We start from the raw sequence: 20,399 nt of genomic DNA, 5'->3' as shown, positions 1-20,399 counted from the left end.
CGAACCGTTAATTTCAAAAAACAGTGGCGATAGTGGCGATCATCCTTTACGGCTAGAGAGCAGTGTGTACAAAAGTCCCAAAAGGTGTATCTCTGCAATAAACGGCCCAGTGCATCGTGTTCAAAGTGAGAAATTCTTTTCGACACGGCAAGAGCCTCCCCTTAGAGAAGCATCAAGTAAGCTGTACTCGGGCCCACACAGGGACACAGATTCACAGAAAACCTGGACACAAGCATTCGCCAAGTGTATGGGAATTTGGCTAGAGGCGCGATTCTTAAGATTGTATACAAGACTGGATAACATTTACGCGGCCGCTACGACGAGCTTTGGAGACGACAGAAATCGTGACAGCCGGTGAGCAACGAAGCGGTCCTCCGACACGCTCAGTGACTCACGAGGCCAGGATGAGCAAACATTTACCGTTGCAGGTTAACACGGGCACAGACGGAGACAGCAGAAGCAAGAGAAGATTTTTGAAGATCACATCCAAGTCTGACCCCGTTTGCTCGGTAGGTGCAGCATGGAAAAAAGGACGGTGGTCGGATCACACTGGCAATACAGCTATCTCGAGAAGTTCTGCGTGTGACCGCGGCGCAGGAAGAAAAGTCGACACCATCCAGATTTAAAGAGGCCCCTCCAACTGCTTTCGGCCAATGAAAGAGAGTTTCACAGCAAAATGAGAGGGGACACCCCCTCTACTTCGTTATTATCTTATGGACGGTCACTGGATTGTCCACAAAAGGCAGTTTGCTTGCCACGACATGCGACAAAACGCCCGAGCACGGGGCCTACATGTCTGCAGGTACCGACAGAAAACGCGGGCGGCATCTCTAGTTGGGAAAATGCGGACTCTGCTGGAAGACTGAACTGAGCTTTACTAAGAATGGGATTAGGGAATACTTCTGTTGATCACAAGCTCTACTTTTTTCCCGGAAATGTGAGAACTGGAACTAACCAATGTGGGGCCGGCGTTTTCTCTAGGAGATTAGCGACGTGTCATCCCGAGAGGCGGCAAAAGGGAAAAAGACGATGAGACGCTGAGACATCAGAGAACAAAAAAGAGGTACCGCAATCCACAGGGCAAGCATCGTCGTGTGGAGGGAGCTCCACGGTTGTGTGGTCACAAACCTCGTAGCTGACTGCTACGCTTGCCCAACCACGGTGAGGGAGCAGTTGACCGAATGGCTGGGCTGAGCTTTTTCGGAAGCCGAACTTTAGACACAGCCGAAAAAACAAAGAATCCGCAGAAATTCACTGAAAAATGACAGGATGAGCCTAAGCATCGACAGGTGAGCTGACGGATGATCGAAAAGAGGCTTCCATCGAAAAGAGGCTTCCTCGCTTGCTGCAACATCTCACGCAAGCTTTGTACCGGCCTCATATACAGCCACGGCCGGGACAAAGTCGGTTGAGTGCTCGTGTCTCTGGGGGCGCTCAAGTTGCTAAGACCGAAAACGCTTTGGTTCGAGTCTGCATTTGCTGTCTTAGAGAAGTTTCTATCAAGACCTTCAGATCTCATTGCCGTGGTGAACCAACGCATCGTTCTGTGAGATCTCCCTTACGCTGTCCGTGCACTCCTTCGTGACACGACACCGTCGGCCAGTGGTACTAAGTCGCGTCGAATGACAACCAACTCACTTCGACACAGCTCCTGTGTTCCTCTTGCCAACAACAGGGTTCCTCCAGTATATTTCTACAACAAATATTCGAAGAACATGGGGATTGGAAAAAGGCGCTTCCATACGGATGCTTTAGTCTGCATTAGAGCCAAACCTGGCGGCGAGGCCCTCACCGAAAATTCACAAGACAGCGATGGGCAGAAAGCCACAACCTCATTGATATTGTTTACGGTGAGTCGGCGGCTTATCATTACGAGGGATGCATCATGGCGACGCCAAAGGTGCAAACTGGTGGCGAATCCGTAATTGTGGCGCAGAAGTCACTCATGTCGCGAGACTGTAGCAGTCGGACTCAACGCGCATTCAAATAACGACTAACCTATGCCCCCCCGGGGCGCGCATGGTACAGCAGTGACACCAGTACCCACAGTGTCGAAAAAAGTACTGTGTGCGAAATTCACTAGGTAGAAAAAGTGTTTCTTTCCCCTTCATATTCGTTTTCAGTTGCTCTGCAGAATGTTTTTTTTAAAGTGGAAGAATGAAATCTGTCACGGGCATATCCTTTATTTCTTCGTGTCCCCCAATCAGTTACATTACCCGTGAACACGTTGACCACTCCGGAACATTGTGAAGCTTCGTATGCGGACCTCTTTTGCCGCTTCAAAACCTTATGAGAATGTCCACTGTTCAAAAGGTAGCATCAGAATCTGAACGTAGAAGCGGTTCAGATAGTTATATGCACTCACAAAAGTGTGTAATCCCCTCGAAGGTAGTACCCGTATTCCATCGGGTGGCATCCAGCTACAGCACGTGGGTGGGCGTATGAGAACAGACACAACACGGCAGCTATTTGTTCTCCAGTGCTCATGCAAGAGCTTTAAGTTGTCCCCTCTTCCAAGAGTTACGGTGTAACAAGAGGCATGCATTTTCATCCGGACAAGGCATAATTGACATGGTTATTAAAGGAAGCAAATCAGGACCAAGTTCGTTGCTGCATTTAAGCGAAATGTGCTTCCTTTGTGGCAACAGAATGGTCAATGCGTTTAAGGGTTGAGGCAGCACACGATCGACGACCTAAAACTATTCGAAGGGGGACTCTGGAGGGAAAATCGTGCTCTGTTGGAGCGGGCCATTAGTGAAATCTTTGTGTCGAAGTTACCAAGGCGTTTGGTAGCGCTGAACGTCACACACAAGTCTGAATACACAACAACGATCTGGCTGTCCATATACGGAACTGGGAGGTGTTGGCAGGCTCGTCCTTCATCAACATATATCAAAGCATATACGTCATGGGAGATGTCATTCCCTCGGCGGTCGCTGCTGGAAATGCAGAATCTCGCGTCCCGAAAATGGTTAAGTAGTTTATCCGCTGGCAGCAAGACTTCGAGTTACAGACCATTCGAAGGAATTTCTCGGCTTCCCTCGGCGTGGCGCCACATGCGCGCAGTGCATTTCGGCACTCGTGAATAGACAGCCACCCGCTCCTGTCGCTGCGACGGGAAACAGAGCAAAATGACACGTCTGCTGAGAGTCGTGCAGCGTACGGGTTGAGCGATAACGGAGACGCGAACGAAGCGCAACGGCACGATCATGGGTTTTCTTCACGAGCGTTTTGTTAAGGACATGTTTGCGGCCTCTAGGGGAGATAACTGTTAATCGAAAAATGGATTTCAAATCTGAGCCTTACCATCTTTTTCCTACTAATGCAGTGACCACTAGTGGGTGGTGACACACCTGCAGATTTCTTACAGAAACGTGTTCACAATGAATTCTGTGGATGACAGAGACGGGTGATCCTGCTACCTATCTAAGCTGACGCCAATTGCTCTTGTTGGCTGCAGGCTTGAACCATTTCGTCGGGAGATACCACCGGAGACTGTACCGACCATGCATGATTTCCTGTGGCGCCTACCACGGTGTCCTGCACCTCCGCCAGAAGAGGTGTTAGTGGCTATGGCGTGGTCCTTGGCACGCTGGCGCTTACATGTCCATGAGCTGCATCAAGGCGAAGGGGCTACTGTTGGCATAGTCGCAGTGAAGCCGCTGGGCGTCTAGTTCAACCTGCTCAATCCGCAAACGATACGATTGAGAGAATCAGCTCCTGTGGAGCGAGCTTTAATTACTCCGCATACCCACAGGAGTACCTGAAGTTGCTAGAGTCGTTACTACAAACAGAAAGGAAACCCAACCATTGCTTGCGATGAGACGGTTCGGTAGCGGAAATGCGAGTGCCTAACACTCTCCGCATGAATAAGAAAGATTCACTACCTTCTACACACCCTCCAGATATTCTACCAGAAATATGCGAGTGTGTAAACGCAGGCCATGGGCCTTTCAATGATGGATCTGATGGCCGGTGTGGCAAAAGCGCAAGTCACCAGATCTTTGCGTGAAACTGACCTGGACAGCCGCTCGTAGCGTTTTGGTTACCAACGACCGAGTTTCCTTGGAAAAGAAGAGATGAGGAGCGGGGAAACCTCCACGATATGTCGACTGACGATTCAACAAACTTTCTGCATTGTGTCTGTCTTCGGGCATGAAGGCACTAGTAAAATCGCTGTACCGAAGCCTGAGGTTTTAGGGACAAATTGTTGTCGGGAAAAGGCCACTTTTGTGAGGACTGGAAGACGTGCACAGTTGTTGGTGGCTGAGAAACTATGAAGGCTCTCTGGCGACCATTGAATTGAGAAACTCCGCTTCTTCCCCCAACGTCCTAGCATGAATGTGGCATGCGACTTCTAGCCGACTGTGACAACCGCAGCACTGCCTGTCGGCCAACACCGGAAGTCACTACCCCCACAGAGAATGCCAACGAACGCCAGGGAACCGTCCTATTTGACGACGATAAAGAGTTGCCAGAAGTTAAATAAGAAAGAAGAGTGTCCCCAGCACCGAGCCACTTTAATTTGCAAAACCCAAGTGTCATGGCACACGGGGAGGTGCGGCAATGGGCTCCTGTGCTTGCGTCGTAACCTTCCGTTACCCCTCGACTACAGCCGTTTAAAATGACGTTCAGAGAACATACGCTGAAGAGCTTTGAATGCTCACTGTCCGTTTTTCAATAATGAATGCCGCCTGACGAAAGCGTTAACCTCAGCTGCTTCAGGAGAAAAGCCAATGCGTCTCATGGCTTCACTAATTTCTAGGTCCGTCGTGAAGCCGCGGCGGGTCGGATCAAACAGACGCCAAAACTCGAGAAGATTGAAATCTTGTCTGTGAGGAAACAAGGAATGGAACCATATCTTTCAGTCAAAATTGTGAAAGATGCGTTCCTACCACCAGACAACCTGTTGCTTCTGTGTTGGATCCATGACAGGCAAAGCACCTAAGGAGGTGCATGATGTCTGGCTTTGTCCTGTGTTCTCGAGGGTAGCGTGTACGCTTGATGCATCTCGGTTACCTTCTCGCCAGCATGTTTTTACAATTTTCCAGCAACCTCCTTAATTCCTCGTGGCGTCGAATCCGGGCGATCAAAGCGCTAACAGAGCGCGGACATGTGGCGGTTTGCGTCACGCACGGCTCTGTTACAAGTCGTGGGTAGAGTTCGTGGCCTCGGCTCTCTCGTGCTGGATCCATAGTACTCTTTGTAGATGTCACTGCTGTTTCGCCCGCTCCAGCCTGGTATCGCGCCTCTCTCCATGCGGTTTTTGGGCTTACGTGCAGGGTAGGACCAGCACTCCTGCATCGGGGCACCTTGGTCTCGTGCTGGCTGGAGACCCTCTCTTGGGAAACACAGGCAGTCAAGGCGCTACGCTGCCGAGGCACACAGATACGTGGCCGAGGTGGTACGACATACAGTTTAATAACGGCTGTAGTCGAGGTAGTGCCGCACTGGGACAGCATACATGACCGGTCAACTGTGTTCTTTGGCAGTCCTGGCTCCAACCGGTGCCTCGGTTGATCCAACCTTTTTGGCAGCACCTCAAATGCAAAATGTTCAGGATGAAGAACCAAGCAACTGCTGTGTGCGAGCCCCACTCTCGCGACGCCATCGAGTTACAGGGCGACGATCAACACATACTATGGGCCAAATGCGTTCTGGCACCCTGCTGCTGACTTGCATGTCCTGAGGTTGAATGAGATATCCTTCGTTGCTCTGGCAGCAGCGACGCTCCAATATCTCGACTGACAGCGGTTAACACTAGAGAAGGGAGCACAGCTTAATTGTGGAAGTTCCGGTGGGTAATCTCGTTGGCCACCTGAGGCTCAATGAGAACTTTGCAGCCTCATGTGCTGGCCAAATAGGCGACCTCGGGTTCTTTGATGTTGACTAGCTTCGCAACATTGTACCGTTAGAGATTGATATCTTCGACTTCACCCTATGCAAGCGTACCTGTCGTTTAAGTCGACGCCGACGCATACTGCTTCGATCAACCTTTCCGTGCACATACTTCTCCTGTGCGGTGCTGTGGGTTCCTTCGCACCTGGCCCAGCACCCAGTTTCGGACGAGGCTGCCGGCATACAGGTGTGGTGCGTGCCCGTCTTCATGTTTCTTAGTTGGCGACAGAAGCATGCACATGGAAGATCTCTGGAGGCTGCTTGAACGACACTAGGTGCAAAGGAGGGACCGCTCCACGCCCTCATAAACTTGGTGATGTGAACGGTGAAACAAGATGACACGTCTTCAAAGTGCTGTGGTGATTTCCCTTTCATTTCTGAAACGCTCCCGCATACTCAAAAATACGCCCTCCTACTGTGGGTTTGGAAGACAATTAAGTGGTAGTGCGATCACACGAAATGCACGGACGTTGTGTGGAAAATGCTGTTTTTCTGGTACGCCACTCTCTCCTACCACACGCGGATACTACACAGAGCTGACGGATCCTTAACGCGTATTTCGCTCATCTGCTTAGTTCCAAGACTTCAGCCGTCGAGGCGCAGGGGAGTCGTGGAACAACTTGTGTCCATTCCGTTCTTCCATATTGTCACTCGAGAGGCAGTGTTCCACCTGAGAAAACACTTTTATGCTTTACTTTTTGCTCTAAACACTTTCTCATCTGAACCGTCGTGAGAGGACTGGGCTTGCAGTTGGACAGTTGCCAAGGTAAGGTTCTACACCCAATCACTCCATATATTTTGCTCCTCGTTTGTGACCCAATTCCTCACAGCAGCGGAAGGTGAGGTGGCTCACTTCGATGTCTTGCCGCCGCACTGTGGTGGTAAGGAAGACACGAGCTGGCCGATGGGCTTGCTGGGGCTGTGTGCCAGACCAGTGTTGACATCCAAAAAGCCGCAGAGATGTGGGAGAAAAAACATGCCGCGGAAATCCTCGTACGTCGCGAGCCCGTCTCCGTCTCTGCACAAATCACAGGTTCACAGCACAAGACGGATATTCTACGGTGGCATCGGGCTTTCGTGTCCCTCGTGGTGCTGGCTCTCGGTGGTCAGCGGCGCTCACCTGTCTAACCGATAAAACAGAAGCTCTCGTTTCCGTTCATCGATGTTAAGTCCACGGCGTTTGAAAGCCAGTTCCAGACTGCCTGATAATACACATGAGTGCCTGATAAATGACTGAACAGTGCGAGCGGAAGGCGCATGGACTAGGTGAGTCAGTGGGCATGCCATCTTGCGGCCTATGCAGGAACAGTTTACGCATTTTACCGCTCAACAGCTTCTTGGAGACTTTGAGCGTTATGGCTGATTCAACGATACCCACAGCTACCACGTAGGACAGAGGTAGGAGGAATCCATCAAAGCTCCTTACGAAGACAAGTTACACCCGTCACCAGGGCGTTTGTGCCGGTGAAAAGCTGAAAAGCTCATTGGTATGCAAGGCGACAAAGTTGTCGAGACTGGCTCTACAAGGCTCCCATTGCCAAGCATGGTCGGCCTATCACCCCGCACTTTTTTTATAAATGAACCGTTCAGCAGCTTCTGGTCGTCGAAGGAAACGGGTGTAAATAGCAAGAGGGAACCGCATTTTGGTGGCGATGATTGTAGCTAGCAGATCAGAAAGGAGCTGTGCCGCTGAGGACTCTGCGAACGCCTTGAGAAATGTGGTTGTTTTGTCCCAGTGTCGTTGGGAGAGTACGATGGTGATGCCTTACTGTTTGTTATGTAACCCGTGCTATCCACAAGCAGGGTGAAAAGTGCAGTCAAGTCGGGCCAAGGCGTGGCGACAAGTGCAGTCATTCTTGCCCTCAAGTATGCCATAGCCTCCACTTCTTTGATGGCTATGAGAGCAACAGCTTTCTCTATTTCGTTCCATCCTTCGTCTACAGCCACACGCGTCTTGCGTCTTGCCAGGGTCCCGCAGCTACGTGGAAATATCCACCTGCAAAACCTTTTTTTCAGTCGCCAACACATGTTGGGAGGCATCGAGCAGTGTGGATGATTCTGATGTTAAATGGGTCCCGCACATCCCTCAGCAAACGACTATTAGAGGGCGAGCACAAGTAGACATCAGTATGCCCTGTCCACTGCACGAAAAAGGGCAGGGGTTGTTACGCCATTAAACAGTATGAAGCAGGCGCTTACGCGGACAGTGATGTCGTGTGTCGATCAAGGCCACAGTTAGAAAACCCGGTGCACGCTCCCGTTCGCCCGCGGAACATTGGCTAATGCTAACATATGTCTTGATGCCTTAGGCAAAAAGACGATCATCAGTTTGCCACTGTATGTCTTTGTGCATTGTTGGATGAACAGTTAAAATTCCACCGATGTGTTACCAAGATGTGGAAGACATGACAGATATGGAGTCGGGAATGGGCTGCTTCTTATGTGCATGTTCCTCCATAGGCAAAACATGTGGGTAGTTCCCGAAGCTACTCCGCCGCTTGAGATTTATTCGCTAGGAGACTTACGCAGGAAAGCGAACGACTTCTTCCTCAACTAAGCCGGTGATACGGGACACCAGCTGGCGTGCTTCGTGCGCACTCAGATGGAAATTCTGCTCGTTGAGAAATTCAGCGAAGTCACCGCCTGTGTGCAAATCAGGGAAATAGAGTGTCTAATCTCGGTGGCTGTAGCTTGCGTCGCAGTTTTTCTTCTGCTTGTGGATTTGTTGGCTTGATCCGTGGCCCTGAAGGCGGTGATGGGGTTCCGTGGCCATGATACGGGAGTACGGCAATAAACGTGTTATCACGTATTGTCTCGATCGTGTGTACTCTACATATATATATATATGCGTTGTTACATATTTGCGCGCCTAACACAGAACCACTTCGGTGGCACAATCCGGCACCCACCAGTCAGCTCGCCATCTCCAGAACAATCGAGGACCCTAAATAAATTCTCAGCGTCAAAAAGATTGTTTTCACTCAGGGTCCTCCTGATTGCCTCGATCTGGGAGAGACATTTGTCACACCAGATTCAAGCGAACGTTCCGTTTTCGTCATTCCCTTCGGCTTTGTCTACAGGTTCACGCTTGCTCAACTTTCCTGGAATGCCCACCGCGGCACAAACACCAAAATCAGTAGCAGCACTCTCGTTGTGTCGTGTGCAGCAACGAACACTTGTCCCTGCTTTCATCCCACTGTTCGGAGCTCTGCAAAAAGCGTGACACCCAAGAAGGATCTTTCTCTTTTTCCCTCCTTGTAGAGCAGCTACTCACGTCAACGCGGCCGACGCTTTAGGGTGCACATTATTGGGTCTCTAGAACATCTCTGGTCAGTCCACTTTCTTTCCATTCAGTGACAGAAGAGAGAACTACCTGCTCCTCTACTTCAGCCAACGTGCAGCAGACTCTGAGAAGGAGCTCCTCACAGTCACGAGGGGACAGTAGAGCGGAAGGGGTAGTTGCCATGAGAAAGGCTGTTCAAAGAGCGCATTCGTCTAAAGGGCTGTGTCAGCCGAGGGAGAAGCAACCTGCAGTTGGTCTGGAAGCGTACCGGCAGGAGAACCGCAACCACACGTGAACTTTTAGGGAGCCCATTTAATTTAAACTACTACAAACGCTCCAGGAGAGAGATGATAAAATAAACGGGAGCCAAGAATGCATGTTCAGTAAGCGTAAGCGAGGGGAATGGCTGAATCATGTTCCTGTGTGTTTCCTGCGGCCAGGCTTTACTTGGCTGCCCCACGAAACCGTCGATCACACTATTGACTCAGTCCTGTCGTCTGTTTTTGCCATGCACTGAAGGAGGGCTGATGCTGGTGGAGAAAAGAGCGCTGCGTTTCCGTCGAAACAGGAAACCGAAAAAAATAATCCCAAATACATAAAACCTCTAGTCACTATAGCTGCGGCGCCAGGCAACCCAACGAAATCTTGGGTCTACAACGCATGCGTTTAATATCCAGCCCGATCTCACTGAGGCCCCAATGCACGGTCGGTTTGGTTTTAGATTTCACGAGCTCCAACCAGTCCACGGAAGAACGTTGTTTTCTGGCCTACGGCCAGACTACACATTTTGGAGTGGGCGGCGACGGCGTGCAAGGGGAACGGAGATGGTTTTATCAAGGGAACTCCGACTGTCGCCATGCGTACGCCATGGGCGGTAGCCTTACGTAAGGGTACTCTAGGCGCCTCTCGACGGCATCACTAGCTGATTTGCAGGCTCCGCGGCCCCTCATTGATTGGTTGGCAAAAACTGATGGGTTGCATTGACCTGCATGCAGCGAATCCAGCCCCTAACCAAGTAGCATTGCGGCATCAATGAGATAAACCGTTCTATCATAATCTTGGTATTCCAGTGGTGAGGTGTGCGGTATCGCGCACACAACAATGTGTCAAAACATGATTGGAGGTCTCTCATTCCTGCCGACTCGTGCCAAGTTCTGACACTGGTAAATCTACCAGAAGGCAGAAGCGAATCAACAGACGGAACGCTTGTTTGACCTTGGACAACGCCTGCTCCTACCAAGGGCGAAAAAATGTTTGCAAAGCCGATTTTGTTTTTGCATGCAACTCCGTCATCCCGAAAGCGACAGCACAATTAAAATTTTGTGGTCGCTTTGACCACAGAATCTACGATGACTCCAACTTCGGCTTTCCCGATTGCCGTCACAAAATACGCCGATGTGGGGCACTCGCCTTGGCCGCAGGCGGCGAATGTATTCTACCAAGGGCCCCTTTGATGCCTAACGTGTGGTTGAGCCGTTTCCTTTGATACAGTTTCTTTACTGGCAAAATGAATAAGTATGAGAAGCTCGATCTGGTTGGCGAGGGGGCCTACGGCGTTGTCCTCAAATGCAGAAGGAAGGTGAGAAACTTGAATACGGTGTACCATCCAGGAATTGCACTCGTAGTTGATATTGATGGGTGCAAAGAATGAGACAGATCTTGGCTACGGAGAGCAGAGCCCGGCTGCGAGGAATAAGCATAGATGTGAAGCCATGGAAGGAAGTCCCAGGCTCTGAGGTGCACGAGACAAGCGAACTCCTCAGTCCCTTACAATGCGCCAGAAGACTCGACCGTCGGCTGGTACTTGGTGTTGATAGCTCAGAAGCCAAGCCGCCTTCATTCGTGGAGTGGTGACGCGTTGTTTCAGCCGATACCTCGCCGGTACTCTCCCCGGCGTATATCCCCCTTTCTGCAGTGTCTTCCTATGTTTTCACATCATCGCGTTGCCCTCTCCGTCCGAACGCAGAAGCGTGCACCAGGCAACTGCACGCGACTGAAGTGTGCAACAAATGCTCTACGAGATTTAATAACTCGCACACATTTGCCGCACAGAGCCGTGAGGGGCGGCAAAAAAATGTGGAATGATCTCAGGCGCTTCTTGCACATTTCATCGTCAAAGATAACAAGCGACTGTTGCTCGTTTTCTCTTGAATCATGTTATAGGACTCAGGCGATCTCGTCGCTATCAAAACATTCAAGGGCAATGAAGGTAAAACGACTTGAGAGATGCGGAACGAAAACGTGTTGTTTCCACTAGGAGCTGCACATCCGAGCATTGGTGTTCAAAGGGGACGGACGTGGGCCAGAAGCCCCAGGTTTGCCCCGTGGTGCTGTGACCGGCTTCACATTCCTCTTGTATTGAAACTGGAATAACGGTGAACAATACAGCAAACACGAAGACGCTATGTAGAATGGTGGACGGACAAGCGAAAACAGCCACAGTGTCTCTGAACAGAAAAAACGTCATTTCAATTACACGTGGTTGTCGAGGGCACTCCCTGCTCTATTTCGTGCACCACAGAAAATAGGAAGTTCGTGTACGGGATTCTCAACCGTGCTAATGTGGCACTGATCATGCGGGATGCTCAGAAAGCACGAATGTGAAGAAGACTATTTCACGCGAGATCAACGCCTTGAGACACTTGAGGCACGAGAATATTGTTTCACTGAAAGAAGCCTTCCGATGGTAAGAAGGAAAGTTGAAGCCTTGCGCAATTCGCACTCGGAACACGAGAAGACTCTCGCGTCACCATTCCGCTATTCTAGGGTGAGCCGCATCTTTATGTATCGAAGTGGGAGGCGTCATGATAAGCTTTGAGACCTCACCGACTGGAGCAGTTAACTCAAGGCCGCATATGATGCTTTTGACTGCACAATCTTAATACCCTCTATTTGTACTGGTAGTCGCAGCACACGAGGAGAAGGTTTGCACAGAAACGCTCCACCATGACAAGCGCATTCTTGTGTGCCTGCGTAGCTGCAAAACTATCACGATTTAGAGGAGGAAAGCGTGAAACCCTTTCAGGAAGAAAGAGGCTACGTAATTTGTTAAGTGCACCGAATGTGCGGATCGATAGCACACTGAGCGCCTTCCGAAGGCATCAGCCGCGCATCCACAAGGTAATGCTTCCTGTTTTTCACGATGCCAAATTTCCAGGAAAGGCAAGCTGCACTTGGTGTTCGAATATATACATAAAAACCTTTTGGAACTTCTCGAGGCGTCTCCCGCTGGGCTGGATGTAAGCCATGACCGAATAACCCGTAGGAGGTGTTGTTTGAGATCGCGGCAACGATATATGCATCAAGAGGTCGAATAGCTCGTACCCATTTTCGGGGCTGGGTTGGTGACATCGCAGCTGAGGGAGCACTTGCAGGTCATGCATGGGAATTGGCTCCTAGCGCTTGCACTTCATTTGATTTTGTGGAATTGAGACGGCTGTACTACATTGGTTTTGCGCACGACATGGGTGTGTTATCTCACACAGAGGTGTGTGTCGGTTGCACTGTTGACTACAGCAGGAGACCGTCCGACTGTGTATCTGGCAGCTGGTAAAGGCGCTCAACTACTGCCATCGAAATGGCATTGTGCACAGAGATGTCAAACCCGAAAACCTGCTTGTGAATCCGTGAGTTGGAAAAGCAATGGGGAGGTCAGGCAAAGGGAGCGCAGATGCGACGCCATCGCTAACGGCCCGCCTCGCTACACATGTCTGTTGGAAGGCACGCTACAGGCGCTACAAGATAAAAACCGGCCTTTATGTCTGTATGCCAATTTTGGAAGGACGGGTCAGGAGTTTTCAGAGCAAGAGAGTGCGTCCTCGAGATGTTTAGCAGCCGATTATTCATCCGTACATCTACGATACACCCAACTGCTTCCTCCCCCTACTACGCGACGGGAACCTCTGGGCAGTTCACCTGGAGGCAGAGTAGTTAAACAAGAGTGTTTGTTGTTGCCTGAGGTAGCAGAAGAATGTGATACAAACTAGCTTCGAGGTGACGACGGAAGTGCTGTTGTCAGCCGCGACTCCTTTCCATGTCCTCACGGCGCGCATCGCCAACCGACTACGATTGCCTGCTTCGTTTTGTCTGGGGATGTGTGATAAGACCCGCCGCTACTGAGCCCACTGTAGGAGCTGGCGACAAACTGTTCAATCGTCGCTGACAGGTACATTGAGGTGGCGGTAACCGTCGATTGTCTTCCGTAGGAAAACGCGCAAGCTGAAGCTTTGCGACTTTGGATTTGCACGTCAACTACACGAAGCAACGGTTCCTCTCACCGACTACGTGGCTACCAGGTGGTACCGCTCTCCGGAGCTGCTGCTCGGCGACCCCGAATACGGCCTGCCTGTAGACATGTGGGCAGTTGGTGAGTGAGCCGTATTCATCAGGTGACCGCGCGATGAGGTCTGGTGGCACGGATGAATAGAGAGCGATAGAACATGTAGTGTTCACATGCGCATCCCGGTCAGGAAAACTCGATGCAGCGATGGAAGTTCTGGGAGAAGATCTCGATAGGCCTGCTGGGGCCGGGAGCGACGCGTTCACGGGCAGGGGGCTATTGAGGAGGGCGGCACAAGGGGCGCCACATGTGTGTCGCCGCAACAAGAGAACGGCGCATTGAGCCAACAGGCTCTCAGGATGGCCTAACATAGGAACTGAGCAGCAAAGAAAGTGCCACCAGCAAAAATGGTTGGTGTTGTCATAGGCCTAACTGCTGCGTTTGTACAAGCAACGATGTGTGTGCTGATGCGACGCTCGATACATTTGAATACACGATAGCCACACATCCATTGCTAATCGGACGCGTGGTCACGGGAAAACATTTTCCGTTGCTTTAGACTCTAAACCCCCACAGAGATTCAATGCTCCACAGACAGAAGCGGCCACAAGGGACGGGTTGGTGACATGGGGAACCTGTCGACTCGTCCCCTCCGCCGGCCATGTAAGAGGAAGTGTTGCTTCGATGCGTCTTAACTGCCAGGTTGTATTATGGGTGAACTCATTGACGGGCGACCGCTGTTTCCTGGCGACAACGAAGTCGATCAACTGTACAAGATTCAGCTGATTCTAGGTCCTCTTCTGCCTCAGCACATGGAGATGTTCAGGCAAAATTCGCGGTGCGTTGTACGCCTCCGGGCCGTATACGAGGCTAGCAGAGCCTTGTTGTCGATTTTGAACTAGAGGACAAGACTACTGCGGGGGTGTGCAACCAACGCAGTAACACAAACCGAAGATATGCTGCCGCCGGTTACATCCCTCTCAACTCACTCTAAGGATGTTCCCCCTATTTTTGCCGCACTGCTTCTCTGAAGAGAAACGGCAGAGACCACCAGCGCCATGCCGCTCATGAAGCTGATTTGGTATTCTTTCATCTGCTCAGAGGCGTGAACGATAGAGACCCGCAATTGCTTCGTTTATAGGGTAGGACTTCTTGTGCTAGTGCTCTTGTCTTGGAAGCCCCTGGGCCATCCTCGGTTCCGGTCTTTCCGTTTCTCCAGGTTTTCGGGCCTCGCCTTCCCCGAGCTTCCTCCGCGGGAAACACTACTCCTTCGGTGAGAACTTAGTCGCGGGGGGACCTCTGAATCGTGGCAAGGCTGTGCACGACGCCTTTAGCAGCTGCAGGCTACTCGGAGGTGTCTCTGAAGTTCATCAGCTGACCCATAATCCCTCCAGCGGTGGGATTGCACATGTGCCGGAGTGTGTTTCTGTCCTGCGACAGGTACCGCAACAAATTTGACAAAACTGCAATCGACTTCCTGTCCAAGCTTCTCTGCATGGACCCAAATGCGAGGCTCACCGCCAAAATGGCCTTGCAGCATCCTTATTTCAAGGAACTAGAGTCAGCTGAACCCAGTGAGTATCAGCGCTCCAGCGCCTCGTATGTTCGGCAAATAGACTGTGCGACTGCACAGTAACGAATGAGCAATGAATGCTCGGCTCGACTCCCTTGATCCCTAGCTTGTCACTGTTCCCAGGTGGAGCTGGAGACGATTCCCAATGGGTTTGCCTGGGTGTCTCCTTAGGTGTCGCAGTGAAGGCAGCTGCAGAAACGCGTAGTCCACTGCAAAAGGAGCTGTGGCCGAGCACCAATGAGGGTGTTCAGCCGACATTTGCGTTCTCATCCTGTGAAACGGATCGATCAAATGCGAATCCGTTTCCTCAGGTGGGTACCCCGCAGCATCTGCCTGGCGAAAACAATGCGTAGCCTCGCTCTCTCCTCCAAATGATGTACTTTGGTTCATTACCGCACGCGAATGCGCAACACGCCAATGCTGTCGACAGCATCTTGCAGTACACCTGGCGGTGCGGGGCCCACATGGTGAACTCGATCGGGTTCCTCGTGCCCGCGTGAGTCTGTGTGTTTGAACGAAAGTGTGTCGTCCCAGACACGAACGGCAAAGCTGTCGACACTCTCGGTGCGGGCCAGATTTGGCTGGACTTGTACTTAGAACCTTTGCCGTTTGCGTACAGGGACACACGAAACCGGCACCGAGCAGCGATGACTCACAACAAACAGAACCGTCGCGCCGACAAGCACAGCCCCAGGAAAGACAGAAGGATGGTTCTCGAGAGGGGCGACCTTTCGAGATGGCGACACGTCAATCGCCTCACCTGCTAGCAGTCGAGCAGAATCAGAAAGCATGTTGGACCAACCAATATGAACCTTCAAGTGCAGAGGATGCCTGCACTAAAGCTGCACAGAGCCAGCAGGTGCCGGAAGATCTGGAAACCACCCAAGCGCCAGCGAAACTGAAAGGGGAAACGGTTGCAACGGTGCCGAGCAGCAAATCACAGGGAGAACAAAGCACTGGTGACAACCGTCGAGTTCTGTGTGAACAGATGCAGCCACAGCAGGGACACCAGTGGGACCAAGCCACGAGGCACCAAGGCGCGTGCCATCCTCTCCAACGCCTGCCTTCCGAATTGGCGGAACAATCCAAAACACGGCAGCAAAGTGAGCAAGGGGAGATTTGGAGCGTTACAGGGCACCAGCTGCAGGAACCTCCGTCACGATCAAATGAATTGTTAAGGAAGGTTGCTGGCCCTCTTGTTCCAAGAGAAGGTGTTCCGGGTGTACCCTGCGTGGACCGCCTAGAGACACCTGATCAAGCTTCAAGTTGCAAGTGAGTCGCGCGGCGGCAGCCACGTGGATCAGCCGACACATGATGGTCCCGCGTTGCCACTATAACTGTTGTACTGGTTTCAGTTCAAACCACGATGGAGAGGTACCTGCATGTCTTGCCCAGCACAAATCGACTTCCTATACTGCAAGAGTAGTCTGCAATCAAGACAGTCATCAAGGTTTGGGCAGATGCGGCGGACCGAACCGAGAAGTCACCGTCAGAGCCTTCCATTCCTGGCTGCTATATATAACTGCGAGAAAACACCATACAGCAACTGCAACAGGCACAGGCCTGATTCACCCGAACTAGACTGTTGAAGTCTCGGCCTGTGGGGGTGTTCGAACCGAATGCAATCACGTCTGTCAAAACCGACGCGTACGTGCAGAGAGGCGAGTACGGACTTGAACAAAGAACTCTCGCTCGCCAGTTTCCTGCTTTGCTTACCAACTAGTCATACACTCCCTCAAGAAGGCTCACATGAGCTCGGAATGGTCCGAAACTGCGTCCTCAATTCCGCTTCAGTCAGTGGGCCACATCACACAAGCAGCAGTCCTACGTGGTTCCTTTTCTGTGTTTTTGTTTTGTCGCGCCTGCAGATCCGATGGATTGTCGGGCAATAGTCTCGTGCAATTGGTAAGCAGGAGCAAGGAGCTGTGGCCTGTACAGAGCATCAAACACTACGCGCTCCTCGCGTCAGAAATTGTCCCTCTGAATAAGTGTGCGCAGGAGACGAAAGGTGCTCTCCTTAAGGATTTTATCAGCACTCCATCGCCTGGCCAGGATGGCAGGAGCCGCTGTGCTTTTGGCGGTCACCAGTTGTTGAGTGGCCAGAACGCCAATTTTTAGTCGTGTGACCTCGCACTGAAAATGGAGGGGATCACGGTGTCGAGCACAGCAGAAGCTCACACATCAGTCGAGCGGGTCTACAGAGCCTCGCGGCAAATTGCGATTGACTATTCTGCCCAATTCTCGAGTTTTTTGTCCTCGCCGACACGCGCCGAGACACTTACGAAAGCGAGCAGCGCAGTCGTGTTGCCAGAAGAATTTTTGAAAAAAGCTTTCCAAGTGATCCCGCACATCTGCTGCAACACTCTAATGACCTGGTCCCCGTGATGTGCGGCGTTCTTTGTATTTTTCCTCCAATGATGGGACTGTCGACACAGGGGGAAGGTGGCCGGAGCTGCACTGCCAATTACTTCGCCGGAAGAGACAGCCGCAAAGAGGAGGAGACAGCACGGAAAAAACCGCTTCATCCCGTTATGAACCTCCATCAACCGAGAGAAGGCGATGTTGCTGGTGAGGATGGTGGTACACCGCGCGGTGCCGCCCTAGTGACTGTTGTTAACTGCTAGAGTGCTTGGACGGAAAGAACCACCCATGCAACGGAGTCGCCAGGCCACCCTAACGACAGTTTGGGAGACGCATACTTGAACGTAAGATACGTTCCGCTCTCCGGATGTTTCCAAGACAGGGTTCACGGCGCGAGTGAAGAGAGTCAGCATGTACTCTGATCTCGCAACCGTTGTGTGTGGGCGAGTCCGCAGCAGTTTGCTGCGCCTGCGTGTTGATACTGACAGCATGCATGTCACACTTCCAGGCAACCGGGGCCAGAGAGAAACGCACTCCTGGCATAAACGGGGATTCTATTTGGAGCCGGTCCTCACGCAGAGTCACCGACCTTTCCTGTGCTTCCAGGGCGCCCTTTGGAGTCGATGCATCACTCTAGCCCGAACGAGACCGGCTTACCGGTGTCATCGTTTTCAGCGGAACGGGCACAAGAAACAGATGCCGATGCTCCTTCTGGGCACACCGCCCGTGCGCGTCAATCCACGATTGATGCCGAGGTTCCAGCCGCCAATGACGACCGCGGACAGTACAGCGGAGCGAGATCCCAACGCGCTGCACAGAGAGACGTTTGTTATTCTCGAACCGGAGTCGAGCACGGTCGGGATGCGCACCGGCCGGTGGCATCGTTTTCGCCAGCAGAAGAAGATGAAGTTGCTGAAGGGTAAGAACCGGACTTCTGGGCGGGAATTCCCTTCATGCGAGACGGTGTTTCAGACGCACACTGTCACCGCCCTTGAGCGTTTGACCTCCGCTGACGACGCAGCGGGTCTCTAACTTGGACCATGTGAGAAGTAGGCTCGCTTACACGTAAGCTCCCGCCAGATAGAGTGTTTTACTTCTGAAGACGTGATGAAGCGGGTCGTACCATACCGTGCGTTTGCGTCGGGTGAATTGATTAAGGCCTATTCTGTTTTGGGTAGCATTTAACAGGAGCAAATATCTCTCAGTCCAACTGCGAGGGACGAATTCTACGTGAACCTCGGTGGCATCGGAACTTTTCTCCCCCGGAGAGCAAGCACCAGGAGGGATTTTGGGGATTCTTGTCTGTTTGTTCCTTACGGCAGGGCGCCACTCACCCCGAACATCTCGCTTCCCGCAACGCTTCTCCCCGTTAATGCTGACGCGGCGTCCAGTTCCTTCGCAGCAAGGAAGGATGAGCTGGTGCACTGCAAAGGGCCTTCGAAAGGACTGTCCGGCGCCAACCAGCGGTATCCTCTCCACTCAGTGTACTCTCTCTTTTCCGCGCATCTTGCCGCACAGCCGTCTGCTTCCGCGTCGCCACCAGAGGCTGCTGCGTCACTCACCCCGACAAGTCTCTGCGGCGCCACATTTGCATCTCAGCGCAGTCCAGGTCCAAGTCAATACCCGGTTCAGCCAGAGCATGAACGTCGCCTTTACGGTCCGCAGCCTCGGCAGGTGCCGAAGCTTGCAACAGATCAACAGCCGTTCCCGTCCCGGCTCGAGAGCGTTCGCTCCGGATGGTCTGGAGGATCGCCTGGCCCTCGGCCGCCCTCGTCGCTTTGCAGTCGGCCGGACTCCTGCCTCTCTGGGCATCCCGTTGCGCTTCCGACGCCGTGCCAGGGAACACAGGGGGCGTTTGAAGTCCAAAGACACTCGATGCTGTCCGATCCGCAACCGAGTGCGACGGAGGAAGCAGACTCGAAATATCGGCCAGCGCGAGCTCCTGTTTCGGAGACTGCAACTGGGCCACCAGCGGAGGCTGCAAGCAATAACCCGTCGACAGTGCACACCCCCGCAACACACGGGGGTCGGGCTGATCAACCGCCTGGCCAACGAACCGGTGTTCGACAGAACAGTCGTCCTTGCCTCTCCCCCACCCGTGGTCAGAGAAACGGCGAGAGCCTCGGCAGCTCGAATGGGAGTATGACAGAGAGATCTGACAATTCCTGGACAGGGCGCATCCCATTTAACCAAGGAGGAGTCGCAGCGGCTGCCGGGGACAGCCTGCCTCGCAGCACCCCTCCAGTCAAGTTTTACGGTCGCCCAGCAGACGGGCGTGAAGCAGTCCCACAACGGGAACCCCTCCTGCTGTGGGCAGTGGACGTGAAGACACAGAGCGACGGAAAAACAGTAGTAAATGGCGACAGGCCAGGCAGATTCTTTGGGAATGCGTCCAGGCGGAGTGAGGCGCCTTCTGGATATACCACGGGGCAGTCTCCTGCCGTCTCGAAAAAGGCCCGAGGCGGCCATCGCCTGCCGTTCAGTTCTAGCGGAAGCAGCTGCCGAAGCGGAGGGTCGGCGGAGCATTTTGAGATGGGTCCCGGAAATCCCCTGCGCTTTGGATCAAAGGTGGAACGAAGAGTGGGGGGTTCCCGACGAAGTCAGGCACTGGCCCATGCCAAGCCAGGTGCGGCACGCACTTGCTTGCACAAGGTGAACCTCCCTTCAGGTTACACCACTTTGTCTCAGCTTGCCATTCTCCGAGCAACGGCACAGGTGTTGGAAATAGCACAGGACAACGCCATGCGCTCTGCAATATGCTCTTGTCTCGTTTAGGACGTAGTCGCCTTGTACCGTCAGCGGAACATGGCAGGACAACGGAGTCGCCATTTTTTGCCCCTGGTTGTCCCGGTGTTGCGTGCAGAATCGAATGCGGGGCCTCACGTTTCCGCGACGGCGTCATCTCACGCGTGGTCACCTTCTGACTTGCTTCTGGGACGGGGCGCCCAAATTCCCCTCTGGCCTAATCCGGGCATCAGTAGTGAATGCGGGAACGCCTGCTCCAG

General features: G+C 52.5%; 1 protein-coding gene across 1 annotated transcript; it reads left to right on the top strand.

Moving 5' to 3' along the window:
- Window positions 1–10,688: 10,688 nt before the first annotated feature.
- On the top strand, window positions 10,689–17,151 carry NCLIV_015030 (putative cyclin-dependent kinase-like 5; the record flags this gene model as incomplete). The annotated part of the gene is made up of 10 exons (XM_003881692.1): window positions 10,689–10,760; window positions 11,345–11,390; window positions 11,771–11,867; window positions 12,339–12,420; window positions 12,698–12,807; window positions 13,387–13,547; window positions 14,163–14,298; window positions 14,901–15,034; window positions 16,389–16,407; window positions 16,902–17,151. The coding sequence occupies 10 exons, from the start codon at window positions 10,689–10,691 to the stop codon at window positions 17,149–17,151; spliced, it is 1,107 nt and encodes a 368-aa protein (XP_003881741.1).
- Between the last annotated feature and the right edge of the window lie 3,248 nt (window positions 17,152–20,399).

Source organism: Neospora caninum, chromosome V (genome assembly GCF_000208865.1).
Source record: "Neospora caninum Liverpool complete genome, chromosome V".
Classification (NCBI taxonomy): domain Eukaryota; phylum Apicomplexa; class Conoidasida; order Eucoccidiorida; family Sarcocystidae; genus Neospora; species Neospora caninum.
Note: the sequence above shows the minus strand (reverse complement) of the source record. Positions and strands in the feature narration are given on the sequence as shown.